This window comes from Lepus europaeus, chromosome 6 (assembly GCF_033115175.1).
Source record: "Lepus europaeus isolate LE1 chromosome 6, mLepTim1.pri, whole genome shotgun sequence".
NCBI classification, from domain to species: Eukaryota; Metazoa; Chordata; class Mammalia; order Lagomorpha; family Leporidae; genus Lepus; species Lepus europaeus.
Genome location: NC_084832.1, coordinates 65,862,453 through 65,874,697, shown reverse-complemented (window position 1 = coordinate 65,874,697; position 12,245 = coordinate 65,862,453). Strand labels below are relative to the sequence as shown.

Below are 12,245 nucleotides of genomic sequence, written 5' to 3'. Positions count from 1 at the left end.
ATTGGCTTCTAGTGGTAGCTTCCCACGGCCTCCCAACCAATAGGCATTACAGAGGCGTAGACAGGATTTTTCAGCGTGGCGCACACGGGTCCCGCCCTCTATGGGCGGGACCGCAGTGGGAGACGGCCTTTGGAGGGCGTGGCTTGTGATGGACAGTCGGCGCTCCCGCCTCGGTCCCCTCCCCCACTGAAACCCCTGCACGGGCTCCCCCGCCCCCAGCCCAGAGCCCGCGGCCGGTTGAAGACCAAATGGGAGGCCATAGCGCGCCGTGGATCGATCTTCCAGGTGCAAAGTTCACTCCCGCGCCGTTGCCGCGCTTGGGACCCGCGACACCCAACGCGGAGTCCGAGAGGGGGCTGCGCGGAGCGGACCGGGAGCCCCGCCGCGCCCCGCCGCAGCTTCCCCGCAGGCGGTGGGCGAGCCTCGGGACCTGCTCTTCCCGCCCGGGGCTGCGCTGCTGGCCGGCCTCCCCTCCCCGCACACACAAGTCCCGGACTGAGTCCCAGGCGCGCCGGTTCTCCGCAGCGGAGACGGGCAGGGAGGGCTGGCCCCCGCCCGCCCTGCGGTCCGGGAACGGCGGAGGACACTGAGGCACGGCCCGGCCCAGCCGCGTGAGGCCCCGGGGGTGCGGGTCGGGGGCACGGCGGCGCGCGTCTGGGAATCGCCTCTAAGGGCGAAGGCTGCGGAGTCCCTGGCTCGACGGAGGGGCCGGGTCCCAGAGCCCTCCTCGGGGAGAGCCGAGCCGCACGATGCCCTCGTCGCCCGCGCCTCGTCACGCCGGCTGTTAACGCCGCTCTTCTCCTTTGCTGACAGGTGACCTTTGGGCTCTGGGCTGGATCGGAGAAGAGATCGGTGTCTGCGGGCCAAGATGCCTGAGCTGGAGCGACAGGTCGCAGGCAGAGAAGGAGGCGGTCGGAAAGTAAGTTTGTGCGCCCTCCCGCCTTGGGGGCACTCCCGCTACCTGCCGGGGAGGCTGAGCCCCAGGGCCCCGCGTGTGGGACAAAAGCACCTTTATAGGAAGGGCTGGGGTTCAGGAACAACTGAAAACCAGCGCTTGGCTCTTTATCTTCATGCTGTTATGGAATCTGATGCCAGAGAAGTACAGAGTGAGAAGTTGGAGTAAGATCTCTTAACTACTCACAAGCAAGTTAGTTGCTAGGCAGGTGCCGGGACCCCCGATGATGTATGTAGGTCGTGCCACGGGTGTTTTTAAAAAGTAACTTTTAAAAAGTCATTCTAATTATACAGGTAGCACATTAATGTAGTCCTTTAAAAATGGAGACGGCACAGACATATTTAGCATGATAAGCAGCTCTGCGTTACAGTCCTTTTTCCAGGCACAAATGTTTTTTTCATTCGTTCAGCAAATATTTATTGAAACCTGTGTGTTTGGGTCACAATGGTGGAGAGCAGATAGGGTGGTTAAACAAGAGATAGGTAGATATCTACGTGGGTACTTCAAAACTTTTGTGGAAAATGTAATTTAAAAATTGATTTTGGTGCAAAAAAGTTGAAGTGGTAGCTATGAGAGGGCCTTCAAAAAGTTCTTAGAAAATGTGTCTTATGAAAAAGCGCATGAATTTCAAAGGTTTTTTTTTTTTTTTGGTTGCACTAAAAGGGAGCTATCTTTTAATTAGGTTTTTGTGAGCTTTTGGAAATACCCCCATGCATGCACACGGTTTTTTGTGTGTGCCTTTAAAATTTTTGTTTCACCTGAATGAAATCACATGGTGTGTATTCTTAACCCCACCCCCACCCCAACAATGCATTTTAGAGATTGTTTCACTAAGTGCTGTTTTACTCAGTTTAATCTCTACAAAGCATGGTTGCACCATAGCTTATTCCCTGGTGGGTGGACATTCTGGTTGCTCTTCTGTTTTTTTCCTTGCCTCTTGCAAGGGGACATTCTCGTACATCAGTTTTAATGTTGACTAGAGTATTTCAGATAGACACCTAGGACTGGGTTGCTGGCATCAAGAGAAGGTTCTTCCTTTTCTAAGGATTTCTGAAATGGATTCAGTGATGTTACCGAGTGCTGTTGCATGGTGAAATTTGTCTAGGCTCTGGTACTAGAGAAATGCAAGATACATGGATGAAAAGGATGGGCAGAGAAATGATTCAGCAGTTACAGTGTGATGACTCCACATTTGAGCCCAAGTGTGAGGAAAGCACATGTTGGGGAAAGGTGGCTGGTACAGAGGAGATTCCTGGAACCCTCTGCAGTGTCCCCACCAAAGGGAAAAGTCGTTATCCTTCCAGATCAAGCTCAAGACCCCACCCCTCCTTGAAACCTCTATAACTGCTCTGGCCTACATTGGCCTCACCCTCATCTGGATTCCTTTGATAATAGCATCAGCCAACGTTACTGAGTTTACCATGTGCTAGGCATTGTATTAAGCATTTTGTATCCCTCTATATGCACTTTGTCATTTAATCCCCACAAAACCCTTTGATGAAGGTATTATTGCCTCCTTATGGCCATTTATTCAGCAAATGGTTGGTTTTTTTGTTTTTTATTTTTGAGTCCTGTGTGTCAGGCATTCCTGGTGCTGGAGATGCAGGTAAGATCAAGCCCTGCCCTCAAGATATTTTTATCCTACTAGGGGATGCAGAGAACAAAGGGTAAACAAATAAATAGTGTTATTTCAGGTACTGATAAGTGCGCTGATGGAAATAAAGCAGGGTAGGGACTTAAGGAAGGAAGATTCTTTCAGTTGACTGTCTGGGAAGGCTTTCCTGGGGAGGTGGCATTTGGGTAGAGATCTGGATGATTCAGATTTCCTGGAGTATTGTAGGTGGAGAAACCACAGAGGGTTGAAGTCCTCAGACCAGAGTTACAATAAGAAATGTAATTTGGTCTTTGATCTGGGTTCCTGTCACAGACCTTCTAAATCCCTTAGGTTGTCCTGAGTGATAGTGATCTTTTGTTATTCATAACAGACCCCCTTCCACATTCCTGAGTTTATGTTAATGAGGTGGCTCTTCAGATTGGGAGGCTGGTCACTGGAGAAACTAACCTGGTGGTTAGGGGGTTAGAACCAAGAAGGGCTGGAGATTGACTTCATTGCCTATAATCAATGACCCCATCACCAGCAGCTAATAATTTAATCAGTTATGCCTACCAAGCTGAACTTAGATAAAAACTCTTAATGCTGGGGTTTAGAAGTTTCTGGGTTGATGAACAATGCACCCATCCCAATTATATGCCCTGTCTCTTCCATTAGCTCTTCCTGAGTTGTATCCTTTATAATAAACTGGTGGTAGCAAATCGCATTCCTGAGTCCTGTGAGCTGCGCTAGCAAATGATCCCACTGAGGAGAAGCTTGTGGGAGTTCCCTGAGCTTAATGACCATTGGTAAGCAGTGTGGCTACTGGTGTCGGAAGTGGGAGGTAGTCTTGTGGAACTGAGCCCTTGCACCATGGGATCTATGCTGACTCAAGGTAGTTAATGTTGGAACTGAATTGTGGGTACCCAGTTGCTGTCTGGAGAGTTAGGGAACTGGTTGGTATGAAGAAAAACCCCACACATTTGGTGTCAGAAGTGCTGTGAATAGAAACAGTACAGAATAAGTGACCTCAGTGTATGACAAACAGTGGAAGGAGGAAAGGGGGTGGGAGGGCTAGAATGCTGTGTCATTGCTTCACATGTGGGGAAACTGAGGCAGAAATAATAACTTGCCTGGAGTACTTTGCTAATAAGAGGAAGATGTAGGGTTGAGTCTTAGGACTGTCTAACTTTTCTTAGGTACATATTCTAAACTAACTTGACACTTGGTCATACCAATTGGTAGGATTATTTAAATCAATAAATAATAGCTTTTCTTTGCAACCCTGGTTTTTTTTTTTTTTTTTAGTTATTTATTTGAAAGGCAGAGGCACCCAAAAAGAGATTTTTTTTTTGAAGATTTATTTATTTGAAAGGCAGAGTTACAGAGAGGCAGAAATACATAAAGAGAGATCTTCCATCTGCTGGTTCACTCCCCAGGTGGCTGCAACAGTCAGAGCTGTTCCAATCCAAAGCCAGGAGCCAAAAGCTTCTTCCGGGTATCCCATGTGGATGCAGGGGCCTAAGGACTTGGGTCGTCTTCCACTGCTTTCCCAGGCCATAGCAGAGAGCTGGATTGGAAGTGGAGTGCCCATTTGGGATGCTGGCACTGCAGGTGGTGGCTTTATCCATTATGCCACAGTGCTGGCCCCCAAAAAGAGATCTTACATCCTCTGGTTTACTCCCTAAATGGCTGCAGTAGCTGGGGCTGTGTCAGAAACTCCTTATGTGTCCCCCACATGGGTGTCAGGGACTCAAGTACTTGAGCCATTACCCACTGCCTCCTAGGTACATGAGCAGGGTGCCAGATTGGAAGCAAAGCAGCTGAGACTTGAACCAGACTCCAACATGAGATGCAGGTGCCAGAATGCCTGCCCACTCCCACCCCCCCAGGGCTTCGCTTCATTCAAGAAAGAAGAAATTACAGCATGATATCCCCCACTTCTTTTCTTCTCAGAGGCCTCTCTGTGGGGCAGCAGTGACCAGATGACCTGGGTCATTCAGCCTTCAGTTCACAAACATGGGATATCTTCTGTTGGCCTAGTACTGGTGCAGGCAGGGGGAGTGCAAAGATGAGCGCAGGTCAGTCCCAGGGCTCCAGAAGCCCTGGGACAGAGGGGCCTGCACAGTGCAGTACTCACAGAAGGGTATGATCTGCCTTTCCGGGGAGGAAGGGACGCAGAGTGAACTTCAAGAGGAGGTGGTCTCAGGTGAGTCTTGAAGGGAGACCAAGTGTTGATTGGGTACACAGAGCAGCAAGGAAGGAGTGGTGAAGGGCCCCAGGGCAGACACCAGCTCCACAGGACTGGAAATAGAAAGATGCATAGTGGGGAGAGGCATGAGGGGTTAAGGCAGGGCTGGAGGAGTGGTTGTGGGAGGATTTACCTGAGTGTGGGAAAAGAGGCTGAGGCACTCCTCCAAGGGGGAGGGGGAGGTGGGGAGGGAGCTGCTGGGAGACCAGCTGGAGGCCATAAGTGATCTTCCCCGTGGCCAGGGTTAGGTGCAGTGGCTACATCCCTGTTGGGATGCCTGCATCCCACCCACATCAGAGCCCCAGCTGCTCTGCTTCCTAGCCAACTACCTGCTGATGTACACCCTGATAGGTAACAGATGATGGTCCCTGCCACTCATGTGGGAGACCCAGGATCCTGGCTTCTGCCTGGCCACGCCTGCCTAGTTGTTCCTGATATTTGGAGAGTGAGCCAGTGATGGAAGTTATGTTCTCTTTGTTTTTGTCTCTCTTTCAAGTGAAGAGAAAATTTTTAAAAATTAAAAATGATCACCCCGACCCACTGAAGGCTCTGAAAAGAACTGGAACATTGACTGTTATACTCTGATTCATTGTGTGGAATTGTCTTCTCAGCAGAGAAACTATGATGTTTAGACTTAGAACTTTCTGGACTGTCAGCCCAAGGCTAGTTCTAGCAGCATCAGCAAGGTATAGTTGGCACCTATGTAGCTGGAGTGACAGAATGGGATTTTCAGTGCTGTTTTGCCTGGTAGTCATTTTTCTGTAAGTCAGAAGGATGGAAAGGGCCTAATGACACAATCACTGCTCACTCATATCACAGCACGGGTATCAAGGAAATATCTATGTTTCTCACGTATAATTTTTATCTGTAAGAGTTCTTGCCAAGTGATTTCTGAAATGTCACTTTTTTTATTCAAACTTTTTTAAAAATGAAATTAAAGGAGAAAATCTGACCAGGTCAAAGATCATTTGGTAGACAGCAAACAGGAAGTGACTTTATTGTGATGTAACTAACATAGCAAATATGACTTTTAAAACCCTAGGGATTATGAAACCTATTGTTTTCAGAATGTAACCATTTTGTTGGAGGAAATTCAGGCAACCACATGGTTGGTACTGCTAGTAATTTATTGTTTCTGATCTCACTTGTGCCTTCTTCTTTTTTTTTTTTTAACACTTGATCTTAGCCAAAAGGCCAAGAAGCAATCTCTCTCTCTCTCTCTTTTTTTTAAGCTTTATTTATTTATATGAAAGGCAGAGTTACACACAGAGAGAAGGACAGGTGGAGAGGCAGAGAGAGGGGGGGGGGGTCTTCCATCTGCTGGTTCATTCCCCATTTGGCTGCAACGGCCAGAGCTGCTCCAATCCGAAGCCAGGAGCCAGGAGCTTCCTCCAGGTCTCCAACCTAGGTGTAGGGGCCCAAGGACTTGCGCCATCTTCTGCTGTTTTCCCAGGCCATAGCAGAGAGCTGGATCAGAAGTAGAGCAGCTGGGTCTCGAACCAGCGCCCATAGAGGATGCCGGCACTGTAGGTGGCGGCTTTACCCGCTATGCCACAGCGCCGGCCCCCACTTGTGCCTTCTGGTGTCTGTCTTGCCCCTTTTTTATTTTTTATTTTTTTGACAGGCAGAGTGGACAGTGAGAGAGAGAGAGACAGAGAGAAAGGTTTTCCTTTTGCCATTGGTTCACCCTCCAATGGCCGCCGCGGCGTGTGCGACCGGCGCACCGTGCTGATCTGAAGCCAGCAGCCAGGTGCTTCCTCCTGGTCTCCCATGCAGGTGCAGGGGCCAAGCACTTGGGCCATCCTCCACTGCACTCCTTGGCCACAGCAGAGAGCTGGCCTGGAAGAGGGGCAACTGGGACAGAATCTGGCGCCCTGACCAGGACTAGAACCCAGTGTGCCGGCGCTGCAAGGCGGAGGATTAGCCTATTGAGCTGCTGCGTCGGCCCTGTCTTGTCCCTTGTCCACTTGATGTGACCCCTGTGTGCTTTATGCCGTTGCAGGAACACTCTGCTTGATCTCTGCCTGCTCTTACTCTCTGCAGGTGACCTCAGTTCTTGCCTCAAGGAGATCATGTGCTTTTCTTGAATTTTCTGCCTGTTCCAGCCAGCTTAAAAATTTTATTTAGACCCATAACCTCTTTTTGTCTCCTCTCTAGAATCAGAGGACGGGCCTGCCCTTTTTCAGGGTCATCTCCTCTGCCAGTGCTGCCCTTGACTCCTTCCTCCGTACCTGTCCTGGAGCCTCTGTTGTCCATCGCGACCCTTCACCTCCAGTCTTTGTGAAGGCATCCTCTTAGCTTTTGTTCTACTAAGATGTCTCCCATTACTCTGGGTCTCCCACTGTCTGTTAGACTATTCGTGCCCCCACCCCTCTTCTTTCTTAGTCTTGTAGAAATAATAGTCTGCACTTGCTTGTGTGCATCCCTCCATTTCTTTAAGGTTTTTCCTTCATTGTTGTTCAGTATATTGGATATAAAAGAACTATGTATAATTATGAACACAATAATAATACAGAGAACACCGGTGCACTCCTGACCTAAGAACCAAGAACATCATCAGCACCACACCATACATTCAGCTGCTCCTTTTTCATCTTTTTGCGTCACCCATGGAAGTGCCCACTGTTGGGCAATTTTGTATTTTGTAACTTGACCTTTTTTTTGGGGGGGGGGGTAAAGTTTTGTCATATATACATGTATAATGCCTAAATGATACGTTCCTTAGTTTCTGAGCTTTATGTAAGTATTATAATATATTTAGTCTTAAAGACCTAGCTTTGGCCAGCGCCACAGCTCAGTAGGCTAATCCTCTGCCTATGGTGCCGGTACCCCAGGTTCTAGTCCCGGTTGGGGCGCCGGATTCTGTCCTGGATGTTCCTCTTCCAGTCCAGCTCTCTGCTGTGGCCTGGGAGTGCAGTGGAGGATGGCCCAGGTTATTGGGCCCTGCACCTGCGTGGGAGACCAGGAGGAAGCTCCTGGCTCCTGGCTTCGGATCGGCGCAGCGCGCTGGCTGTAAAGCACTGACTGTGGAGGCCACTTTCTATCTGTCTCTCTCTCACTGTCTAACTCTGCCTGTCAAAAAAATAAAAATAAAAAAAGGCCTAGCTTTTCCCACTAGACATGTTTCTAAGACTCATCGCTGTGTAATGATAGCACAATTCCTCCAGTCTCCTTGGAGAATATTGGGTGGTTTGTGTGTTTCTGTAGTTACCAGCAGTTCTGCCGTGAACGTTTTTGTTTGTGTCTGCTCATGCACACAGGCAGTGTATCCACTGCTTTTCCCATTGTTTTCTGCCTTTGCCTTTACCACCATCCTGAAATCTTTCTTGTTTAGATTTCCATGAACGCCAAAGGCATGTCCTCCCCAGTGCTGTAGTTTGAATGTTTTTGTTTTCTCCAAAATTTATGTTGAAGTCTAATCTCCAATGCTACAGTGTCAAAAGGAATGGCCTTAGGAGGTGAGTGGGTTTGAGGGCGTAGCCTCATGAATGAAATTCGATGCCCTTATAAAAGGGGTTGATGGAGGCTGTTGAGCCCTTTCACCCCTTCCATCCGTCGTCTGCCCGCCATGTGAGGACACTGCCGCTTCCTTCCCAGAGGATGGGGCAGCAGTCTCTGTCTTCCAGCAAAGAGCAGCTTTTTTACCAGACTGACTGACCTACTGGTGTCTCAATCTTGGACTTGCCAGCTTCCAGAACTTTGAAATATAAAAATCAGCAGTGTATAAATGTTATCCCAGCACAAACAGGCTCAGATAGAACTTGGATACCAAGAAGTGGAGTGTAACTGAAAATGTAGATGCAGCTTTGGAATTGGGCAGAGGGGAGAGGCTGGAATAGTTTGGGGGCACTGGCTAGTAAAAGCCTTGGATGCCATGAACAAGGATTAAGGGAGATTCTGGTGAAGACTCAGAAGACAAGAACTGTAGACAGTTGACTCTTAGAGGTTACTTAGGGGTAGTGGTCAGATTGCTGGTAGAAATATAAATGTTAGGGGCCAGGACTGTGGCGTAGCAAGTGGGACTGCCACTTAACAGTGCCGGCATCCCATATGGGTGCCGGTTTGAGTCCCAGCTGTTCACTTCCGATCCAGCTCTCTGCTATGGCCTGGGAAAGCAGTAGAAGATGGCCCACGTCTTTGAGCCCCTGCACCCATGTGGGAGAACCAGAAGAAGCTCCTGGCTGTGGATTGGCGCAGCTCCAGCCATTGCAGCCAATTGAGGAGTGAACCAGTGGATGGAAGACCTCTCTCTCTCTCTGCCTCTCCTTCTCTCTGTGTGTAACTCTGACTTTCAAATAAATAATTTCAATAAATAAATCTTAAAAAAAAAAAGAAATATAGACATAGACATTAAAAGCCACTCTGATAAGATCTTAGACAGAAATGAAGAATAGCTTAATGGGAACTAGAAGAAAGACCATCTTTGTTATAAAGTGCCAAAGAACTTGGGTGAATTTTGTCTGTGCCCTAATATTGTATGGAGGCAGAACTTGAGTTATTATCTAAGATACTTGGCTGAACAAATCTCTTAAGCAAGATGTGCAGGGTGCTGCATGGCTTTGTATAGAAAAATGCAAGAAGAGACAACAAATTAAAGAAGGTAAATTTCGGAGATACATCAAGGGTATGGCCAAGTGAACTTTTGATAAGAAGACTGACATGGATAGAGGGAAGCCAGGTGCTGCTCATAGGCATGAACTCTGTAGGTGTGCAGTGTGCAAGCACTGTAGAGGCGTTGCTGCCTCCACTTAGATATTTCGAAGGAAATCTTGGAGAGCCTCAGGGCTCAGGCAGAGACCTAGTAGAGGAGCAAGTCTGTGTCAGAGAACCCCGACTAGGACACTTTCTAGGATGCCCCTGGAGTCTGTCCTAGCCTGGAGAGCTATGGGCACCAGACTCCAAGGGTGCAGCCAGGGAGGCCCAGCCTCCACCCCAGCATGTCTTGGGTGTGGCCTGCAGTCCAGGAAGATTCCTCTGAAGCCTTGAGTTTTAGTGTTGATTCTCTATTGAGTGGGTGTTGAATTTACTTGAGACCAGTTACTCCTTTCCTGCTTCTCCTTTTTGGAATGAAAATGTCTGTCATGTGCCTGTCCCTCATTGAATTTTGGTTGTATATAGCTTGTTTTGATTTCTCACAGTTAGAGAGTGGCTGCCCTAGGAGGACACATACCTTTGAGTCCCACCCATAATCTAATTTAAATGGTATTTAGATAAGACTCTGGACTTTAGACTTCAATTGGTGGTTGATGCTGGAACAAGTTAAGACTGTGGGGGCTATTGAGATCAATGAATATATTTTGTATGAAAAAAGGACATGAATTTGGGGAGACTAGGGATGGAATGCTACGATTTCAGGTTTTTTTTAAGATTTATTTTTTTATTTCAGAAGCAGAATTAGAGAGAGAGAGGGAAAGACATAGAGAGATAGAGAGAGAGATACTACATCTGCTGGTTCACTCCCCAAATGGTTGCAATGGCCAGGGCTGAGGCAGGCCAAAGCCAGAAGATAAGAGCTTCAAGCACTTGGACCATTCTCTTCTGCTTTCCCAGGTGCATTAGCAGGGACCTGGATTGGAAGTTGAGCAGCTGGGACTTGAATTTGGACCCATATGGGATGCCAGAGCTGCAGGCGGCAGCTTAAGCCGCTGAGCCACAGCACTGACCCCCATGGTTTCAGTTATTGTCTTTTCCAGAATACTTATTGAAACTTAACCCCCATTACAATAGTGTTAGGAGGCTTTCAGTAGGAACCCTCATGAATGGAAATCAGTGCTCTCATAGAGGGTGTGGCAGAGGATTTAGCCCATCCCCTATCCTGCCCCTCTGCTGTTTGAGGACACCTAGATGGTGCCATCTCTGAGGAACAGGCCCTCACCTGACACTGAGCCTGCCAGCACCTTGATCCTGATGTCCCTCCCTTTCTCCGTAACTGAGCAGTTAAGTTTCTATTATTTATAAACTATTTTTAATTATAAAGGTAATTATAAATCTATTGTTTATAGCAGCACATAGAGACGAACACAGCCTGCCTCTTCACTGAATCTAAAAAAGCAAAGATAGGTTTATTGAGATATAATGTACAACTTAACAGATATATACAGACATCACCACTGTCAATTTTAGGACATTTATTGTCTCAAGAGATAGCCTTCTACCCTTTAACTATCATTCTGTGGCCTCCATGAGTAAACAACTACTATCACTTTCTCTATTGATTTGCCCACGTGGGTATTTCATATATCATATAATCTTTAACCTTTTGTGACTGCTTTCTCTCAGCACAATGTTTTCAGGGTTTGTCCACATTGTCGTGGATATCAGTTATTCATATTTTTTGCAAAAAAATGTTCCATTGTATAGCTCTCCTCATCAGCATATGGACATTTCAGTTGTTAACACTTTTTGGCTGTTAGGAATAATGCTGCGAAATCATTTGTGTGCCAGGCCAGGTTTTGTGGATACATGCCTTCATTTCTCGTGGGTGTTTCTGGGATTGAAATTGCAGGGTCATGTGATACTCTTATGTTTAACTGTTGGAGAACCTGTCAGACTTCAAACATGGCTGTACCATTCTATACCTTCCATCACCAGTGATGAGGGCTTTGATTTCTCTACATCCTCTCCTGCGGTTGTCATTATCAATATATTGTTTCCTCAAAATTCACATTAGAACCTAACCCTCAAGGTCAGGAGCTGGGACCTTTGGGATTGATGAAGTCGTGGGGCCCCTGCACTTCTAAAAGAGCCTTGAAGGAGAGCCCCTTTGCTGGAAACAACTGGAAGGTGCCATGTTAGGCAGGCAAGAGCAACCCTCACCATACACAGAAACTGATGGCACCTCGATCTTAACTCCCCAACCTCCAGAAATGTGAGGAATGAGTTTTTGTTGTTTATACAATACTCAGTCTAAAGTATTTGTTACAGCAGCCTGAAGAGACTAGAGAGGTGGTATTTCCATCGGACAGGATGAAATTGCCAAGGAGTGGGTACAGACAGAAGAGATATCCAAGGGCAGAGCTGGGGTCCACTCCAGCACTTAAGAAGCTTGGAGGCTAGGAAGCTGTAGTGAATTGTAGCTGTAGTGAAGTGTAGGAATTCTGAGTTGAGGCTGTTGGGGGGCAAGTTTGGAGGAAAACCATGAGGGTGGGGTAGCCTGGAGACTGACCTTGTGGGTAAGCATAGGTTACCCTGGACTATGAGAGGAACAATGGCAGTGCTTGGTAGTGAGGTATGGGAATATTTCTAAATTCTCCTATAATTGCTGCGTGGTGTAAGTTCAGCAGGAAGCAGGGTCATTTGTTAGTATGGGATGTTGTCTAGGAGAGTGGAAGAGTGAAGGGTGAGAGACTGGGGATACAGAACGGGGGGGTGGCACCTGGGGTCTTCTTCAGGTTAGAGGTAGTGAATAAAAGCACAGCAAGCCTGCCTGGATGTGTGCTTTATCTCAT

At 47.6% G+C, this 12,245-nt stretch overlaps 1 protein-coding gene across 4 annotated transcripts in view; it reads left to right on the top strand.

The window, feature by feature from the left end:
• Nucleotides 1-72: 72 nt before the first annotated feature.
• ATP7B (ATPase copper transporting beta) overlaps nucleotides 73-12,245 on the top strand; it is a 76,307-nt gene continuing 64,134 nt past the window's right edge. The window contains exons 1-2 of one of the 4 annotated variants that reach the window (XM_062194251.1): nucleotides 73-285; nucleotides 814-919. In XM_062194251.1, coding sequence (XP_062050235.1) covers nucleotides 869-919 — 51 coding nt within the window. In that variant the 5' untranslated portion in view covers nucleotides 73-285; nucleotides 814-868. The other 3 variants (XM_062194254.1, XM_062194252.1, XM_062194253.1) reach the window with 3 other exon arrangements.